General features: G+C 38.2%; 1 protein-coding gene across 1 annotated transcript in view; it reads left to right on the plus strand.

Annotated features, from left to right (window-relative positions):
* Positions 1–21,724, plus strand: part of TMOD1 (tropomodulin 1) — a 134,878-nt gene that overhangs the window by 89,006 nt on the left and 24,148 nt on the right. Inside the window, 5 exon segments of the mRNA XM_078153047.1 lie at positions 3,864–3,983; positions 13,706–13,795; positions 17,128–17,258; positions 19,838–19,933; positions 19,935–19,946. Of these exon segments, the coding sequence (XP_078009173.1) occupies positions 3,864–3,983; positions 13,706–13,795; positions 17,128–17,258; positions 19,838–19,933; positions 19,935–19,946 (449 nt within the window).

A 21,724-nucleotide genomic window follows, 5' to 3' on the forward strand; every position in this document is an offset into this window, starting at 1 on the left:
CCCTCTGTGTGTACAGTAAATAAAGCTAGAATTTATTTTGGATTTGTTCTATAATTCATACAAAAAAAAAAGACAACAACCAGAAAACTAGAGTGTTGTGAGATTACAAACTGCTGAAAGAGTGTGGACTGTTTTGTAGCTTCATTTATATTGCAAGGGAGAACTGGTTTTTGTCAGTCTGACAGTGCCTAGAAGATATTTTCTTCTCAAATTATTTAGAGGAAGCAAAGACTCATTGCTTCCAACAGTTATGAAATAATTTGTCTTACTAACTCAGGGCAGTTAGCTCAGTTTCAGCAACTTGGTGATCGTCTGTTACATGACAGCATGCTTATGCTCGGGAACGTAAAGGAAAATTTGAGACACACTATTTGATAGCCTTTCCTTCATCATTCTGTCTCATGAGACGCTGATAGTGAAGGGCAGCCTCAGCTCTGGCTGTTGTTTCTGGATTGGCAGGAATACTTTATGAGCTAAATGAACACTACATGAACTAGTGTTCACTTTGTGCCCTGTGTTTTTGGGGGACGACGATTCTCATGCTGACTCTTGATTCAGGAGAAGGAAAAGTCACTGAGGCTATTTTGTGGGTGATGACCATCTGAAATGGTGGATAGGTGGATAGGGGAGGTGGGACATTCCAGGTAGATGGAACAGCATGAGGAAAATCACAAGTTTAATGTGGCTATAAGACAAGGAGGAGACTAGCCTTCCTACAATGAAGGATTAGTGTTGGGAATTAGGGAAGAGATAAGGTTGGAAAGATGTAAGGCTTTAAAATTTCAATTAAGGAAGTTAGGACTCTACCCAGAGGACAATAAAAAATAAATCATATTATAAACTTCATCATCTTGATTTTATATAGAATTTTATAGTTCTAAAATATTTCTTATTTGCTTCCCATAATTACTCTGTGAATTCAGAAGTGCACATATAAAATCCCTAACCCATGGAGAAACACAGATCACATGATAATGTTATAGATCTGGTTTGGTTCCTTGCCTCTCTATGCCAGCTAGATGGTTATAGTGTCTGACTAGATCTGACATTACCAGTCCTTCAGTTCTTATGCACAGATACCCACATCACCATCAGGATCACTGAACCTATTTAAGAGATGAAGGTGGGGAGGAGTGGAGAAGAAAAAGAGAGAATTAAGGATCTGTAATCATCACTGGGCACTTCGTGATTAGTGTTGCTTACACCTAAATCCATTCCCCTAGGTCAAGTGGGACATACAGTGATCTCTGTCAAAGTCAAAGGACTTTGTTCAAAGAAACAAACTTCATTCACATCTAGAAGACAGTGAACGAAAGACAGACATCCGGATATTCTTGGGTCAATTTAAACACTGAGTAGTGCCGTTAAGGTTATATATTGCTCCTGCAGTTTTTCAGTACCTCTTGAACTCTTTCCTTCCCCCTAGGAACTGATGAACTATAAAGGTCTTGCCTGTCTGGATGTTGTCCCTTACTCTTAGCATCCACAGAATTCACTTTGTTCAACTCCAGGTTCATTGCCTGTGTTAGCTTTAGCAGGAGGAAATGGAATTCCTGGGACTTGGTAGGTGGACTCATGCAAAGTGGAGGTAGTGGGTTCCTGAATCCGAAGTCCCCTCAGGTCAGTCAGCCCATTTTATGTGCTGAAGTACCCAAAGGCATTCCATTAAATCAATGGTCCCTATAAACATTTTTGTTTGTTTACAAAACAGAGTGTGTTCGATCATGTGTTGGGAAGGTTATTGCAGTGATCCAATAAGAGGTGATGAGGGCTTTGAACTAGAACAGAGGCTGTTTGCTTAGAGAGGAGACAGATGCAAGAGATGTTGTGGCAGTACAAACAAGATTTCGCAGCTAATTGGATATTTGGAGTTAAGGACAGCAAGGAGTTGAAGATAATACTGTGAACTTTGGTGAATGGAAAAATGGTAGTGTCATCAGCAATAATAGGGAAGTTTAGAAAAGGGTGAGTTTTTTGGGGGAAAGATAATTTAATGAAATCTGCGCTCATCCATGCTTACTCATTCTCTGTGACTCACTATGTCTCAACCAAAATAAAGAGCAGGGAGGCAGGACTCTAAGTGGTTGCTTGCCTAGAACACAGAGGAACAAGGGGATCTAGCAGGGTGAAGTGAGTATTTGGAGGAAGAGGCATAATTTTCCAGTGGCATCTTCATAATTACTGCTCTGGTGCCTGGGGATCTTCTAGGTGATAACTGCTCTGAAGAGATGGTATCAGACTCAGAAGGAGGAATGTTGGGGGACAAGCTCCATGATGACTGTTCTGGGGAGGGTGAGGGGCTACCCATGTTGTCACTCTCAGTTTGGTTGATCACATGCTCTCTGGGACATGCCTCTGACCTCACTTTACGGACCACTGCACTAGGCAACTGAAGCAGAAATTGGCTTTAGCAAACCCAAGCGGCAGATTTATTTTGTCCCGATGCTAGACCCAAAAGCTTTGTAACAGACATGATGATGAAAGTTGTTATCTCCCAAAATACCACCCCCTTCAATATATTCTATCCTTGTTCAAGCTTCTTAAGACTTCCCTTGGCTAATACAGACCTTATGACTTGGGAGAATGGGCTATGTTGTCTATAAACACTATATTCTAGGCCCAGAGGTTCTTGAAGGTGGGTACATTCCACAGTGGTTCCTGTGGTCCACAAAAACCCAGAGCATGTCCATATCACCCATAAATTAAACTAGGGATGGATCTTGTGGACACTTCTTTTTTAAAAATTCTTTATTTCTTCATTCATTTACTTATTTATTACAATGAACAAAAATGGATTTCCTCTCCTTTCTATTTCCCTTCCCTCAAGAGGGGAGGGTGGGAGGAGGAAAAACAAAACCTTTGTAACAAATATGTCTAGAAAAGTTAAAAAAATCCAATTTGACCATGTCTGAAAAATATGTCTTAATCTGTACTCTGAGTGTCACTTCTTTATCAGGGACTAGATAGCATGCTTCATCATCAGTCCTCTGCAAATGATGAGTTCTTAAGTTTTTCAAAGTTGTCTTTAAAGTGTTGTGTTATATTTATAGAAATTATTCTTCTGGTTCTGCCTGACTTTACTTTGCATCAGTTCATACAAATCTTTCCAGGTTTTTTCTGAAATTGTATCATTCGTAGTTTTTTATAGCACAATAGTGTTCCATTACATTTATGTAGCATAATTTGTTCAACTATTCTCTAATTTATGAGCTCCCCCTTAGTTTACAGTTTTTTGCTGCTACACTAAGAGCTGTCATAAATAAATTTGTACATACTGGTCCTTTTCCTCTTTCTTTGATTTCCTTGGGTATAGGTCTAGTAGTGGTGTCACTGGGTCAGAGGTCATGCATAATTTAGTAACTTTTGGGACATAGTTCCAAATTGCTTTCCAAAATAACTAGGAAAAGTCACAGCTCTATTAATAGTGCATTAATGTGCAGATTCTCCAGGTCCCCTCCAATATTTGTCATTTATCCTCTTTATGTCAACTTTACCACTTTTCTTCTGCCAATTTGACTTCTCCATAGCTAATGTCCTTATAGATGGCTGTAAAAACTGAAATATGGACTCATCACCATGGCAGGTATTTCTATGTCCTTAAATGTTTTATAGTAATTAAATCCTAGAGATGATTGCTTAGCAAACAGGTGCAGGACCTAGACCCAGGTCCCGTCTGTCCAGTCACTGAGTGAATACACGATAAGGTTCCTTATTCTCTCTCTAGAAACTTTAGGGTGCATGCATTGTAATCATATTAATAACCCTAATAAGTAAATTAGAGTTCTCTCCTTGCCACCTTGTTATTTTAAAGTGATGGTTAGAGAGCTGGATTATAACTGACACTTTTTTTCTTACATTTACAGGGAAAGTGTGGGTCCCCAAGCAAAAGCCAATTGATCCTGTTCTGGAAAGTGTAACGCTAGAACCAGAGTTAGAGGAGGCTCTGGCCAATGCGTCTGATGCAGAACTGTGTGACATCGCAGGTAAGAGACATCTCAGAAACATTTTTTAAAATTCTTGCACCTGCTTATAATTGACTAGTTTGCTAAAAGCTTAAAAAAAGTTTTCCTTTTCATTTAAACTAGATTATATTCTGGAAGTTAGAAAGTTTGAATTTTACTGTGGAAGTCATACCATGGCAAGGTTTTACTTTGTTCATTAAGTTCTACTTAGAAAAAGAACCACTGTTTGTTTCATCTTCATAAAGAATTACTCAGCATTAATCTGTTTAGGCAGAAATGACCCTTTTAGCTTCACAAATATCTTAAAGACGTTATTATTAGATTGAAAACTCCTTGAAGACAGGGGCTGTCTTTTGTCTCTATCCCCAGCACTTAGAGGACAGCTAGATGGCATGTTAGATGGAGTGCTGGGCCTGGTATCAGGAAGATTTCCTCTTCCTCAGTTCAAATTAGGTCCCAGATATTTACTAGCTCTGTGACTCTGGGCAAGTCACTTAACCCTGTTTGCCTCAATTTACTCATCTGTAAAAATGAGCTGGAAAAGCACATGGCAAACCAATCCAGTATCTGCCAAGAAAACTCCAAAAGGGGTCATGAAGAGTCAGACGTGACTAATTGACATGACAACAGAGCCAGGAGAACCTACTACTTGTACTACCTACAGATAGTAGGTAGCAGAGCCAGCCTGCAAACTCGGGGACTCTGATTACAAAACAACCGTGCCTTCCACTACATGACACTGTCTCCTATTGATAGAGTCTCAGTATTTTACAATGCAATTCTAGACACTTGGTTGACATGGACCACCATTGAATGCATTCTATCTTTTAGTTTGTGAAATGTTCTAAGTTTCCTGTTTTAATTTGCAGGAAATGAATTATTCCCCATTTTAACAATTCTGTAAGTTTAAAATTATAAAAAACGAATACCGTGACTCAAAGCCCAATTTATAAACATTAAGTATTCCTTACATTGGGAATTAATCTTTTATATAACCATGTGCAAAGCCATCGAGATATAGTAGATAGAGAGCCAAGGTCAGAGTGGGGAAATCCTGGGTTAAAGTGTTGCCTCTGATATATGCTGGCTGTATGACTGGCTAAGTCACTTAAAACTCTGTGCCTTCAGACAACTCTGATAGATTATAAAATGCAAAGAAGGTGTACTGGTGAATTCATCTACCTGTTAAAAAAATGTTTATGAAGGAATTCCATAAGACCCTGTTGCATTTCCAGGGCTAATATATCACAGGATTCAATCTGTGCCTTGAGTATGTTGCTTCACTTTAGGATTCAGATAATCTGACTAGTTCTGACCTTGAAGTTCCATGTGACCACTGTAGCTGAGTCCTTCCCTGTATTCCAAACCATTACCAGTAAAATTTCCTCAAACACTGGGGATTCAACCTCCCATCTCTCTTTTAGACTGTAAGTCACAAATATATCTTTGTTGTTTTTGGCCAGGGATTCTGTTTACCAAGGAAGAATGTTTAAAATAGATGCAACAAGGGACTGTAATTAAGTGCTTAAAAGTTATTTGACCAGCACTAAATTTCCTACTTCTAAGCTTGTCTCAGGGTAGCTTACTTATTGTGTCTTAGTCCTAATGTCATGGTATCCATAATAATTTTTAATCCTTGTCAACTCTGTGTATGTGTGTGTGTATATTTGTTGTTATTCAGTTGTGTCTGTCTCTTCATGACCCCATTTGGGGTTTTCTTGGCAGAGATACTTGAGTGGTTTGCCATCACCCTCTCCAGCTCATTTTACAGATGAAGAAACTGAGGCAAACAGGGTTAAGTGACTTGCTCAGAGTCACACAGCTAGTAAGTGTCCGAGGCTGGATTTGAACTCAGGAGGATAGGTCTTCCTCACTCCAGGCCCTGTGCTCTATCCACTTCACCACCTAGCTATCTCGCCCTCTGTGTGTGTATGTGTGTGTGTGTGTGTGTGTATGTATGTATGTATGTATGTATGTATATAGCATGTGTAATATGTATGTATACATATATACATACATGTGTCTGCGTATATACATATAGGTGTATATATACACATATGTATACACACACACATATTGCATGTCCCAAATGCAGAATGTCTAAAAAATTTTTGGTCTTTCCTCCAGTGTGCTTGACTTTAACTATTGGTGGGATCATAAGTGCCCCACTCACTTCAACCAACTGGTAAGAAACACCACTACCTCAATGGTTTTGTTTATATCCACATGAGATCCCCATGCTTTAATTACGTTATGATGTACTTCCCTCTTCTCAAGGATGCATCAACAGATCATACGCACTGAATACAAAATGTAGCCTGATGATTGCAGTAAAAAGCAGTCAAACTCTAAAGAACTGCAATAAATCTCTGTTCTTAAGAACTGATAAGAAAACATGCATTTCCACACTAAGAAAGGTTAGGAATATGACTATGAAATGTGCTATACACTGTTAGTTGGATTTTGTTGACCGATTTTGATTTTTTTGTTGTGTTATAATGAAGATTTAATGATTGGGGAGAGGGAGAGATGGTTAAAATGAAATAAATTTGGTATGAATCCAAAAGGCAAAAATAAAACAACAATAACAACAAAATAAACCCTAACTGACTAGGCAATGATTTGCATGAAGTGTCTAGGGATACAACAGAAGTTGAAATGAATTTTCTCATTCTAACTCAACTCATTCAACCCATTACACTGAATACGCAAGCACTGAATTGCAAACATAGCCTCCCTAATTGTGGAATTTCTTCAAAGCTAGCCTCGGCTTCAAGGGAAATTTGGAGTCAGAATCTATTCACGAGCCCCCGCTAATATCATCTGTTGGCCAGATGATGTCATTAGGCTGTGAGCTGCTTTCTCATTGTTGCACACTCCTGGGATTGATCAATCAATCAGTAAACATTTATTAAACTCCTACTATCTGCCAGGCACTGTGCAAAGCACTGGAGAGAGAAAAAAGAGGCAAAAGATGGTCTCTTAGAGAGGATCTAGAAGCTGACAATCTAAAGGGGGAGACAATGTGCCAACCAATATATACAAAGCAGACTATATACAGTATACATAGGAAGTAATTAACAGAGGGAAGATACTAGAATTAAGAGGGGTTGAGGAAAGGTTCCTCTGGTCTTTTTACCATGTTTCCATCAATGTATTACCCACTGAATTGAAGCTGTCATATGACCTTCTTCCCCCAAAGAGGAGAGGATTTATTAACCTAGCTTACATCCTCAAAAGGTATCTTAGTTTTTGTTTTTTGTTTTTTTAGATTCAGACCTGCAGCTGAAGGCATCCAGAAAAGACCTTAGGTATTTTCTGTCGTAACTGCCTTTTTCTTTGCCTCAGCTATGCTATCAGAATTCGGTATATTCTTTGACTTTGAGTGAAAAAACTTATTTAAACTCCTTTAGGTTCCCAGTATATCACCAGATACTTTATGACAATCACCTTCAGATGATTTTGGATTTTTAAATTTGTTTTCTTTTTGTGTGTGTGTTTGTTGTATGTGCTGTGGGGCTACTGTCCAGATTCTCACTCACATAGGCGTGTTGGGTCCCCCCCAGAAAAAGGCTACTACTTCCTCTGGGTTCTAGGGGACCTGGAGGAGTTGGCAGATGTTCTTCTAACACATTAGTTCATAAGCTCCCACAGGTGTGTTTTACCAATTGATAATTCATTGATATCAACTAGGTATCCAGACAATTAACTTTTAGAAAGAGGCATTTACTAAAGTGGTAGAGTAAGAACAGTTGGTACAAACCCTCCCCTTTTTCCCCTCCTCCAAACTGGGGTACACTCTCCCATGATAGATACAGAATCCAGGGGAAAGTTGTCTCAAGCTTAGAGAACACATGACAAATCACGTGACATGACATTTATACCCTAGCCACAGGTACAGCTCTTCTCTCCAAAGCTTTCTATTTTCTTTTCACATCTGTGTTTCTTCTCATTCATACCCCATCCTTCCATTCTACCTTTTCCTCTCCCCCATCTCCCTTCACCTTCCCTGTAACCTAGGCCCCACCTGGTAGCACATAGTTATATGGGGATCCAGAAAATTATAGCTACAACAGGTCAAGTATGTCCTGATCATTTCATACTGTCCTGTTTTTCAGTTTTTATCAGAGTTCACTTTTCATATGCAATAGTTGAATAATAATAATAACAGTTATTAGTTTGCAAAGCACTCTACATAATATTACTCATTTGATCCTCACAACAGTCCTGTGAAGAGTAGACACTGTCATTATCATTAAAGATGAAGACACTGGGTTTTGAGACAAGATGTGACTTACCCAGGGTCACAGAGATAGTATGAAACTGAGGTAGAATTTGAACTCGGGTCTTTCTACCTCCAAATCTAATGCTCTATCAACTATTCCATCTACTTTCCTCAGCAATAGTGATACTATGCCACCTAACTGTGTAGTAATGATGGTAAACAATTCTTTACCTTAGTACTTACTTTCTTCTAGCACCTTCCTGGATGGTGTCTGTTTGGTATTTTTCACTTCTTCCCATGACAGCATGTGATAAAAGGTCCCTTCCAGGTCCGAGAGCCTGTAATTCTGTGAATGAATTAAACCCTATCAATATCAGTTTTGTGGAGGTAGCGTCGTGGGGATAATTGATTTTAAAATGTGAGTCAAATACCAAAGTTGAGAAATCCAGTTTTCTTGCAGTTAAGGAAGCATTTTTACAGAACCCAGGCAAAAGTTAGCTTGTTTTAAGCTAATGCCCACTACAGGCACAAGTCAGCATTCTTTTAGACCCGTTTCTTAAAAACAAATGACTGCTGCTCTCCTCCTCAGCTCCCATTGCCGGCCCCAAATTAATTTATCTGTTTAAAGAGTATTGGTCTTAGAATCAGATAAGCTGGGCTAAAATCTGAGTTTTGGCATACATCAGCTCAGCTCTGTAACTCTGAGTAAGTTGCTTGAACTCATCGAACCTGTTTCCTCCTCAATTTAATGGGGATAATAGGACTTATGATACGTATCTCAGAGAGAGAATGTGTGGAAAATGCTTTGAAAACTGTCAAATATTATGTAACTGTGAACTAATAGTAATACTAGCAAATTTACTTTAGCCTACTAGTTACTATTTATCAAATTTATCATGCCAGTAAATGTAAGCAAAAACATTCTTAACGAATGCTTTAAAAAAATACCTACTCGTACATATATGTAATATATACGTATATATTATATATACTTATATATATATATAACTTTGTGTATACTTGTATATATATATGTATATATATATATATATATAAAAACTCATGTTATTTGAGATTTTCATCATTACTGACACAATCCATTTTAAAAATAAAAAATTAAAAAGTCTTTTAGCCCACAGATTGGTCAAACCGGATGACAGCCATCACAAAAAGGACTCTCACAGGTATTTCACATAGAGAACTTTGTTAGGACATGAGAGAAATGCTGTTGGGTCATACATAGAGCTCCCACTGAAGAATTTTTCAATTTGTCAGAGGCAATATAATCTAGTGAATAAAGAGTGGTCCCAAAGTGATGAAGAACTTGGTTCAAGACCTACTTCTGACAAATAGTGGCTGTGGGCAAGTCACTTCACCCATCCTAGAAAACTTTCTGAGAATATAAATTTCAGAGAAGCTACTAATCTACCTTGGTAAAGAAAGTTCCTCACCAGGAGCTGATGAAATCAAAGGTCCTGTTTTTAAAAAAAATAGTAATTTATGATATATTGACATAATGTGTGCCTATTAACTTAAACCAAAGCTATTTTTTTCCTCAGTGGTTGTTCTATTCCTTTTACCCTCTGTGACGTTGTCCTTCACATTAGTGCCCATTCTGTGGTAGTGCCTTCTGAACTCATATCGTTCCATTCAGTCACAGTAAGATACACTGTACATCCATTGCGACAAAGTGATGTCATTTTGGTCCTCTTCAAATATGAAGGACAACGACCAAACAGACAGCTCAGAAGGATTATAAAATAACTCTGCCATTAAAGGAACTTTGCAGATTCACAGTCCAGAACAGGAATTGAGTAGAGACTGACAGTCTCTCTTGCTTTCCTGAAGATGCTTACCTTCACTTTTGTTGATGTGGCTAATTTTAGTGTTATTCTATACCAATTGAAACTAACTACCTTGACTTTGGCATTTTTGTATAGGCTATTAAATAATTGGGGGCTTTTCTAGTGTCTTCTGTTTGTGCATAAATGTAACTCACAGTATGTATCCAGTTAATCTTGGAACCTGGAACTAGCACATTTTTTACTATATATTACAACTTGTTTTCAACTTAATTGTTAATAAAAATAAGCATCCGTCTCGCTAATATGCTGCTTAATTACTTGTCATTGTTATAGAATTATTTTCTCAATTTAGTTCCATGTGTGTGTATTCTTTCTATAATTAAAGGGTTTTACCCTTTAGAAACAAATCTGAAGTTTTAAAAAATTTTTGTGCTCTCTCATTAAATGCTGTCAGACATCATGTTTACTTCGTTTAATATTTCATTTGTTGTCCCCATGGGGAAAATCAAAGAATTATCATTAATCAGTCATTCGACAACTATTTACCAAACGTCATCTGTGGCTGAGGCTGTGTTGGGTTAGTCTCTGTCTTTCCTATGGCTTACAATCTAATTAGGGAGACAAAAAGGATTACAGAAAAATTCAGGGTTGAACATGTGGTATTGAATATAAGCACATTAGGAGGAGAGAGAAGGACGGGGGAGAACAACGTAGAGAAGTCTTGAGAAAGGAAGATGTGAGCAGAGTTTTGAAGGATGGGTAGCATTGTGTAGGTAAATGGGAGGAGTTAATTGGGGAGCAAGCGAGGATTGCTTAAGCAAAGGCACAGAGGTGAGAATCACAGAATCTCAGCTGTGGAAGGGATCTCAAAGGCCATCTGGTCTAACCTGCATTTGACTAAGAATACCATGTACAGTATCTCTGACAAATAGTCATCAGCTTTTGCTTGAGAACTTCCAGTGAAGGGAAACGTCCTGAGACAGCTCATTCCACTTCTGGACAGGGCCGAGCCTAACAAATCTGTTCTCTGCAAATACTTGAAGACAGCTATCCCGTTCTCCCCTGACAGTCTCATCTTCTCCAAGCTAAACATCCCCAGTTTCTTTCAACAGTGAGCAAATGGTATGAACATCTTATGTCCTTCTCTGTATACTTTTAGCTTAGCACTGTCCTTCCTAAAATATAATGTCCAGAACTGAACCTAATACTCCTGATGGGGTTTGACCAGGGCAGAGTATAGCAAGTCTGTGACCTCTCTAATTCTGGACACAGCCTATATTGCATCAGCCTCTTTGGCCGCCGTCTCAGGTCTTTCTGACTCCAGGACAGCTAGGTGGTGTAGTGGATAGAGCACCAGGCCTAGAGTTAGAAAGAGCTGAGTTCAAATCTAGCCTCAGACACTTACTAGCTCTGTGATCCTGGAGAAGTCACTTAACCCTGTTTGCCTCAGTTTCCTCATTTGTAAAATGGACTGGAGAAAGAAATGGCAAACCACTCTAGTATCTCTGCAAACAAAACCCCAAAGTGGGGTGCGAAGAGTCAGACAGGACTGAAACAACTAAATAACAGCTTCCTGACTCTAGGCCTGGCACTCTATCCATTTCACCACCTAATTGCCCTAATGCACATTATATTAATTATCCACATATGTCATCCCCAAAGATCTACACTGTCCCAACTTCCTAATGCCTTGGCACCTATATGTAATGGAAAGAACATCTCATTTAGAGTAAGGAGAGACTTGGGTTCTAATCCTGTCTCTCTGACATTTACTGCTTTTGTGACCATAGGCAAACCTCAGTTTCCTCATCTGTAAAATGGGGATAAAAATGACAGCATACTTGCTGACAAGGTTGTTGTGAGTACCAAATGAGGCTATGTATGTAAAGGGCTTGGCAAATATAAGGCACTCTATAAATATCACTTGTTATCATTCTTTAAAGTGAAAGTCAACTAAGAAATGAGACTAAATACAGGAACCTAGTTTAGACAGACTGGCCAGGGAGAGGGGTGGGTTCAACAAGTAGAATTGGGTTCCTCCCCTTCTCCATGGTTGGCAGCCATTATTCACAAGTCACCGGATTGACAGCTGCAAAACATGGGGCTGTGTCTTATCTCCCCGAGTTCTAAGCAGAGCTAGGAACAGAGGACGCTAAGTCAAAACAAAAACAGAGAAGAGAACAAGATGTTCCTTTTCGGGGCTCAAAAATAGCTCTTTTTGAGTTTTCGTTGAAGACTTGGTGTTTTGTTTTAAATCAAGTGGGCACAGTTCAGCAGGGCTAATTCATCCTGGCCGTCATCTACAAAAAATGAAGCAAAATCACAGAGACTATTTCTTGGAGTTTGGTGAAGTTTTGTTGTTGCTGTTTTAAACAAAAGCCAGCTATCCTCATTCTCAGCTTCATGGAATGTATATGATAGACAAAGAAAATTTCTCTGTGGTATAACACCCCAGTTACAGTTATTATTATTTGTTAGGAGCCAGAAGGGACCTTCTGGTTCATTTCCTTCCCCTGCTCGATCCCCAATTTTATAGATAACAAAACTGTGCCTGAAAGAGTTTAGTTGACTTATCCAAGATCACAAAGATAATTTACAGGGAGCCAGGAATAGAACGTAGATCTCCTGATTCCCACGCCAATGTGCTTTCCACTGCATAATTATTTTTACAAGGCCATTGAGCTAATCAATATAAGTACTTGCTATTTTTTCCCAAATATAATTCTCTCTGAGTAGTGGAGTGATTTGATATCCTCACAATGCTTATTACATTGGGTTCTATTACCTCCTGACATTTGTATCATCATCTCTGCTGTAGTCCTAGGCAATTGTCTTATCATGGCACCTTCAAAGGTCACGCCAGCAAGCCATTCCACCTACTTTTGTTGTTGTTCAATCATTTCAGTTGTCTGACTCTTCATGGCCCCGTTTGGGGTTTTCTTGGCAAAGATGCTGGAGTGGTTTGCCATTTCCTCCTCCAGCTCATTTTACAGATGAGGAAACTGAGGCAAACAGGGTTAAGTGACTTGCCCAGAGTCACACAGGTAGTAAGTATCTGAGGCCAGATTTGAACTTGGGAAGAGTATCTCAGACTCCAGGCCCAGTACTCCTTCCACTGCACCACCTAGCTGCCTCTGACACATGCTACCAACTGAAGAAGCTTTGAGGATAAACCCGGTAAAGGACTGTACCTATATTCTCTAAGGACTGGCTTAGCTAGGTGCAGAGGGGTTCATCACCAGAAACTTGCCTGCCAGTTGATTAAAAAAAAAAATTTTGGCCCCATCAGTTCAAGAAGCAAATAAGGGAATAAGCATTTATTAAGCATTTACTATATACTGAGCACTTTAGAATTGTTATCTCATTTGATTTTCACAACAACCCAATGAGGTAGGTCATAATAGCACCGGTTATGACCCCCACTTTATAGATGAGGAAACTGAGGCTGACAGAAGTTAAGTGACTTGCCCAGGGTCACACACATTAGTGTCTGAGGAGTGATTTGAACTCAGTTCTTCCTGACTCCAGGCCTAGGGCTCTCTTCACTGTACCATCTAGCTGTAAACAAAATTTTATAGAAGCTTCATGTAGTTTTGACATGAAAAATTATTTTCTTGGTATGTGAGTTGGCCCCAGTCAGTTGAAGCTATTGCAATTTGAGAGAACTATCACCAAGTTATTTTCCTTTTTTCTCTGCCTCTCTGTCCCTATAGCTATTCTTGGCATGCATACTCTGATGAGCAACCAGCAGTACTATGAGGCTCTTGGAAGCAGCTCCATAGTAAATAAAGAAGGCCTAAACAGTAAGTATGATTTAGAAGTGCTTAGATCTATACCATCTTTCAAATACAATTTAATAACTTTTACTGATAAGGATTTGAATAGCTTCATTAATATCTTTTTACATTTAATTTTTATTTTTTTTCTCAATCACGTGTAAGCAAAAACTCATTAATATTTTTAATGTGACTTCCATCATTGGGAAAACAAAGAAAATCATGGTGCTCTGTAACTTGTACATGAAGGTGTTGTGACATATAAAGTAGCCAAAAGTTGAGCAAAGGTAGTTCTCAGTCCTAGGTTTCCAAGTAGGCTTGGGTCTGTTGCTTCTTGGTCTAACAAAGGAATGTGGAGGTGGCCAAATAATGGGGCATGAGTTGGAAAGTGTGGAATAAATCTACCTTTTCTGGGTGTTTCCCTATAACAGTGGGAGAAAATTTTGACTGCCACTTGCTATGTCTTATTATTTATATGATTCTAGAGGTCTAGTGTGGAACTAAACAGCCAGACTCATACATCTTTCCCTGGATATTTATATCAATCTTGAGGCTGATATTCAGTCACTCATATTTAGGAAAGAAACACAAAAAAAGAAGAGACAGCTAAGGGCTCTGAGATGCAGTCTTAGGCTTGCCTAGCCAGGCATGTGCTTTAGCTGCTATATGCTCATGGTTGCATAGTTACTGAGATGGAGAGAAAGGTGAGCTGGCCTTTCCTCACTCATAATGGGAATTTCCAGTTACATAATGTTACCTGGGGGGGCTGAAGAAAGCAACCAGGGGAGGAATCATAAATCCTACCTTCTGCTAGAAGTTTTTCTGGTTCTCTTCTCCAACCTCCACTCACCTCCCACCACCCCAAATGTGAGTACCTTCCTCTGTGCATATTTTGTTGCATGTTGGTTCTCCCATTAGCATGGGAGCTTCTTAAGGGCAAGGGCTATTTTTGCCTTTCTTTGTATCCCAGTGCTTAGCATAATGTCCAGCATAGTAAGCACTTAATAAGTGACTTTTTAAAGGGGCACTAAGTCACCAACTTTTTTTGCTTAGTAGCAAATAAAGAAATTTTTTTGTCATTCCTAATGAGCCCAAGCCCTGAACTAGCACATAAGGCCAAATGGAAGCAGGCAGGGCAGCTCTGCACATCCTCTGTTGAACCTGTGGTTCACAGAGTATTTGTGTATCTAGGCAAATGTAACCCCTTGGAACTTTGAAGCAACAATTCAAACAAAAAAACTAAGTAAAACAATACTAAAAAAAGTATGCGTCAAAGAATATATTTATTATATATTTATATAAATATATTTGTTATAGAAATGATAATTTTGCTAATGAATGATAACAATGAAGAAATGTGCCAAATAATACTTAAGAGAAAATCTGCATCTCTATATACTTTCATTGACAAAAGAGAATAGGAATGGATCAATCAACTGGGTATGAAACTGAGAGATAACAGAAGAATAACACATCAAAAAATCAACCACGAAATATAAATTCTGAAAATCACAGAGTTAAAGGGCCTGAAGAACTTTGGGTGCTCTTACTAGGGTCTTTCCACAAGGATAAGAAGCCAATCCAATTGTTTGAATGCAGATCGAAGCATACTATTTGCTATTTTTTTCTTCTGTTGTGTTTTGTTTCCTCTTTCTGGTGGTCCCTCCTATTGGTTCAAATTCTTACCTATAACATGACTAATGTGAAAATATGTTCAATAGGAATATATATGTATAGCCTATATCAGATTGCATGCCATCTTGGGTAGGGAGGTGGGGAGGGAGGGGAGAAAATTTTAAAACTCAAAAGATTATGGAAGTGATTGTTGATAATTCAAAATAAATTAATTAAACATTTTTTTAAAATCCCTTTCCATTTAAAAAAAGAAAGAAGCCAATCCAATCTCTAATCAATAGGCCTGAAACCTGAAGGCACTCTGCATGGGAACATTCTAAGAGGGTTGGAAACCAGAAAGGGATCAGATAATTAAAGCCTGAAACCAGTAAGATTTTGACACCTATCTCCGGTTAGGGAATAGGATGAATAAGATAGCAGAATCTAACAGTATATTATTTACAAGAAACACGCTTGAAGTACAAAGAGTCACACACAGTTAAAACAAGGGACTAGGGAAGAATTTATTGTGACTCAGGAAGATTTTTAAAAGTAGAGGTGGCAATCATGATCTCAGACAAGGCAACATTAAAGATATATATGATTAAAAGAGACTAGCAAGGAAATAACATTATGTTTAAAAGCACCAAAGAAAATTAAATGATATCTATACTTAATATATATATGCATACCCTTTGACCCAGACATGCCATTACTAGTCATCAAAGAAAGAGAGAAAGAGCCCATATATACAGAAATGTATATAGTATGTTGTTTGTTGTAGCAAAGAATTGGAAACAAAGAAGATGCCCATCAGTTGAGGCATGGCTACACAAGATACGGTATATTAATAATAATAATAGCTAACATTTATGTGGTGCTTAGTAAATGTTATTTCATTTCATCCTCACAGCAATGCTGATAGATAGGTTGCTTCATTGTCATCATTTTATAGATGAAGAAACTGAGGCAGACAGAGATTAAGAGATTGCCAAGGGTCTCACAGCATAAGTGTGTTAAGCCAAATTTAAACTGAGTTCTTCCTGATTCTAGATCTAGTGTTTGATCCACTGGGCCACCTAGCTGATGCACTAATGTGATAGGGTATTAATGCCTGGTAAGAAATTAATATGATGGCTCAAAGAAACGTGGGAAGATTTGTATGAATGCATGTAGACTGAAATGAGCAGAACCAGAAGACAACTTACATCGTCATCCTAATAATGTGGAAAACACCATTAATCAGTGAAGCAACCAATTAGACCTACAGAAGATTGATGATGAAACATATAGAGAGATGGTAGACTAAAGAAGCAGAAAGAGACATAAATTTAGAGATATAACCAATGGGTTGATTTATTTTGTTTAACTATAGTTATTAGCTACAAGGATTCATTTGGGAAGGGGGAGGGAGTTGGTGAGTAATGAGAGTGATGCCAAAAAAAAAAAAAGAAGAAAATAAAAGCATCAGTGACACATTTTAAAATACATAGAGGAACAGAGACAAGCAAGACAATTGTGTTAATAGCATGTTAAACTTAAAATACTACCTAACAAAAGTCTGCAGTTTCATATACTAACCTCTTTTCTGTCTTCTGATAATTGAAATGTTTGTTTTTGATGCTTGTTATGTTTACAATAAAAAAGACATTTTAAAAATAACCTTTTAAATGTGTATGGTCTTAAGAAAAACTTTTTTCCCCTTTTCTTCCAAATAACATTTCCCTTTTTATTGGATACAATAGGTATTATTAAGCCAACACAATATAAACCAGTTCCTGATGAAGAACCAAATTCAACAGATGTAGAGGAAACCCTGGAACGAATAAAGAATAATGACCCCAAACTTGAAGAAGTCAATCTCAATAATATCCGGGTATTTATTTCTCCTTTTAATTTCAGGTGGGGACCGGGGAAGAGAAGTCATTTAAATATATGCCATCTCGGAAGAAATGGTCAAGATATAATTGAACAGAACAATAAGGGCTTATTTCAACAGTCTACATTTCTGTCTTAGGAAGAAGTATCAACTGTTGGCTTAATCAGCATTCAATTTGTTGAAGAAGGTTTTATACCACAAACTCAGTGTGAATAAACAAACAGAGGCTCTGCTGTGGATTAACATCAGATACAGTTGTATACCACTGACAAGATTGACTCTTGACTGGGAAACCTGCCCTATTATTTAAAACAGGAGAGCTGTATGAGATTAAAAAACCAAGTAATGTAGGCAGAGCTTTCTTGCATTAGGGATTTCAAATGCTAAGGTGGCTAACCTTTAAAAACAGTGCCAATTAATTTTTAAAAATCCTGTTGTGTAAACTCATTCACCAGCTGTTACTTAAAGTCATCACTGCTTATTTGATCTTGACCTTCATGGCTAGATCATCTCTCATTCTACCTTATCTTGCAACACTAGTGTAATGAAGCTGCGTAAATTACAAAGATGCTGAGAGGAGCATTCAGAACCAGATGTCACCATTTTGTCCTGGTGCTTATATTAATGGGATGAAATGGATAAGCGTTGTCAAGGCTGGGCAGGCATTGAATGTGTTGTGTCCTGCCTCGATGGAGAGACTACTCCAACATCACTGAGATTACAGATCAGTCCACTAGGATATTGGAACTTACATTTAACTCTACATTGCCTTCTTTCCCCTTCATGAGCCTCAGATTTCCAGTTTTACATGGAAAATAGGATCAGGGAAGGAACCGTAGAGTTACAGTGAACCATGCATAGATGTGGTTCTGCCCCAGCCTGCCTTGCTGATTTGTTCCTCTCTGAGCTGATGGAATTCATTCTGGGCTGGTGCTTGATATCTCTTTTCTCCTTTCTTTTCTTTCCCCTTTTGTGTGGTTACCAACAATGGTAAACAACTAGATTGGAAATGTCAGGCTCTGTGATGGCCAGAATTCTCTTTCTTCACTGTACATGGCCCCCAGTGAAGAATTAGAATTATATTCTTAGGCAAGAAAAACTTCAAAAAAATTTTAGTCCTATCTAGCGTTGTTGAATTGTTATGCATTTTAACAGATGGGTTCTATGGACATATTCACACAGAAAAATTATATGTAACCTTTTGCCAAAGGTTAGGCAGCTGATAATACAGTGGTTAGAGCACTAGGCATAGAGTCAGGAATACCTGAATTCAACTCAGGCCTCAGAAACTTACTAGCTCTGTGGCCCTAGGCGAGTCACTGAACTGCCATTTGCCTCAGTTTCTTCATCAGTAAAATGGGAATATTAATAGCACTTATCTCCCAGGTTTGTTGTGATAATCAAATGAGATATTTGTCAAACGTGCTTAGCACAGTGCTTGGCACATAGTAAGCCCTATATAAACGTTTATCGTTGTTGTTGACTCGTTTCCGTTGTGTCTAACTCTTTGTGGCCCCATTTGGGGTTTTCTTGGCAAAGATAATGGAAGTGGTTTGTCATTTCCTTCTCCAGCTCATTTTTACAGATGAGGAACTGAGGCAAACAGAGTTAAGTGACTTGCCCAAGGTTGCATGGCTAATAAGTGTCTAAGGCTGGATTTGAACTCAGGTTTTCCTGACTCTAGGCCTGGTGCTGTATCTACTAAGTCACCTAGATGCATATGATCATTAGTTATTAGCTAATTAGCTATTATTGCCATATCAATTTAACCAATCTATAAGTATCATTAAGGGTCTACTATATGCCAGGCATTGTACCAGATGTTAGGGATAAAAATACAATGAATAAAATTGACCCTATTCACAAGGAACTTATATTTTAAAGGGAAAGGCAATGCATATATAAATATATGAAGAATAAATATAAAGATATTTATATAAGATATAAGATAAATATGAATACCACATTTCACCTCCTCCAGGTTATTAATGTACACATACTGTTGAAATAAGTGCATTAATAGGCAGCTAAGGAGAAGTTTTGAACCCGTAATATCATCTATGCACTCTTTCCCCTTGGTTTTTAATTCCCTTAGTTTCGTGTATTTGAGAGAATCTGTTGGGGCAGATAGGTGGTTCAGAGGATAGGGTGCAGGAAGACCTTAGTTCAAACCTGGCCTCAGACACTTACTAGCTATGTGACCCTGGACAAGTCACTTAAACTAGTTTGTCTCAGTTTCCTCATCTGTAAAATGAGCAGGAGAAGGAAACGGCAAACCACTCCACTATCTTTGCCAAGAAGACCCCAAATGGGGTCATGGAGAGTAGGATACAACTGAAACGACTGAATAGCAACAATTTTTTTCCAGAGGGTTCTGACCAAATTTCACTCTCTTTGGTAAGGCCTATAGCCTGTTGAAAGGAAGGCCCTATTTATTTGGGGGGAAGCAGGTGGTGGTCGTGATTTCATAGTCCTTGAGTGTCTGTGATGTGCTGGTTGAGTACTCTGCAGAATATCTGCTTAACAGTCCCTGCTCTATCTGAGCTTCATTATATCTCATGGGTTTCTCCCCACAGAACATTCCCATACCGACTCTAAAGGCGTATGCAGAAGCACTGAAGGAAAATACATATGTGAAGAAATTCAGCATTGTAGGAACAAGGAGTAATGAATCCCGTCGCATATGTAGGTACCATTAGCCTGTTAATTAGTGAACAGAAACCCTCAGGCCAACGGGGGTCATTCATTGCCTGGGATTAGTTTTAATACTCATTTACCAGACCTCAACTGACTTCAAGATGTTGAAAAAGGGATGGGAATCATTTTGGGTAGTAGAAAGGGAGGCTTTGGTCCAGTTTCAACTTGTGTTGGTGATATACATTGGCTGCAGCCTTAGGAGATGGAGATAGGATGTCTTATAATATCTCTTTGGAGGCATAATCAGGAACCAACTGACCTCTCAAGGCAGCTAAATGGCACAGTGGTTAGAGTGCTGGACCTGGGAATCGGGAAGAACTGATTTCCAATCTGGCCAAAGCCACTTAATTTCTGTCTACCTCAGTTTGCTCATCTGTAAAATGAGTGTCATATGAGCACCTCCATTTCAGGGTAGGTGTGCAAATCAAATGAGATAATATTTGAAAAGCATGTTACAAATTGTAAAGTGCTATATAAATGCTAACTAGCTTAAGGTCCTATTGGAATAGTAATATAGGAATCCACCCCCAAATAATTATGAGGGGTAGATACAGCAATCACTGTATCCAAGGGAGGTACATTGTAATTATAAAAGTGATTGACACAGAACTCATACTTTAGTTGGAGGCCTTTTAACATAGTTTGTAGGACCACTTGTTAAGGAAACTGTAAAAGGGATTCTTGTTTTTTGTTCAGGTTGAACTAGATGGCCTCTGGGGTCCCTTCTAGCTCTGACATCCAGTGGTTCTGAATTACTCATATAATTGAGGGAAAGGTGGGTTTGGGGATGAGTTCTGCAAACTGGGTAGCTATGGTAATATGAACATTGGGTACATTGCACATTTCTGCTTAGAGGGGTATAGGCCTGGCTGGTTCCTAGAAAAACACTAGAATTTTAGTGATGAAATATTTTCTTTCTTTTTAAAAAATTTATTTATTTATTCTTAGTTTTCAACATTCACTTTTATAAGATTTTGAGGTTCAATTTTTTTTCTATCTTTCCCCTTCCTCCTTTCCTAAGATAGCATGTAATCTGATATAGGCTATACATGTACAATCATATTAAACATATTTCCACATTACTTATGTTGTGAAAGAAGAATCAGAACAAAAGGGAAAAACCATGAGAAAGAAAAAAAAAGAGAAAATAGTATGCTTTGATCTGCATTCAGACTCCATAGTTCTTTTTCTGCATGTGGATAGCATTTTCCATCATGAGACTTTTGGAATTGTCTTAGATCACTGTATTTCTGAGAAGAGCTAAGTTTATCAAAGTTGATATGATGAAATATTTTCACTAGTGGGTTGATCTTGCTTTTATTTGTTACTTTTCTTTCTTAATTTATTTTGATTTATCAGTAATCACTTCCATATGCTTTTGAGTTTAAAATTTTTCTCCCCCTTCCTCCCCACCACCCTTCCCAAGACAGTGCGCAATCTGATATAGGCTTTACATATACATTCCTATTAAACATATTTTCACATTAATGATGTTGTAAGTAAGAATTTGAGCCAATAGGAGGAACCACCAGAAAGAGGAAACAAAACACAACAGAAGAAAAAATAGCAAATGTATGCTTCGATCTGCATTCAAACTCCATATTTCTTTCTTTGGATGTGGATAGCATTTTCCATCACGCAGCCTTTGGAAATGTCTTAGATCCTTGTATTGCTGGGAAGGGTTAAGTTTATCAATATTAGTCATCGTACACCATGGCTATTATTGTGTACAACGTTCTCCTGGTTCTGCTCACTTCACTCAGCAT

This window comes from Phascolarctos cinereus, unplaced genomic scaffold (assembly GCF_003287225.1).
Source record: "Phascolarctos cinereus isolate Bilbo 61053 unplaced genomic scaffold, phaCin_HiC Scaffold_4;HRSCAF=312, whole genome shotgun sequence".
NCBI classification, from domain to species: domain Eukaryota; kingdom Metazoa; phylum Chordata; class Mammalia; order Diprotodontia; family Phascolarctidae; genus Phascolarctos; species Phascolarctos cinereus.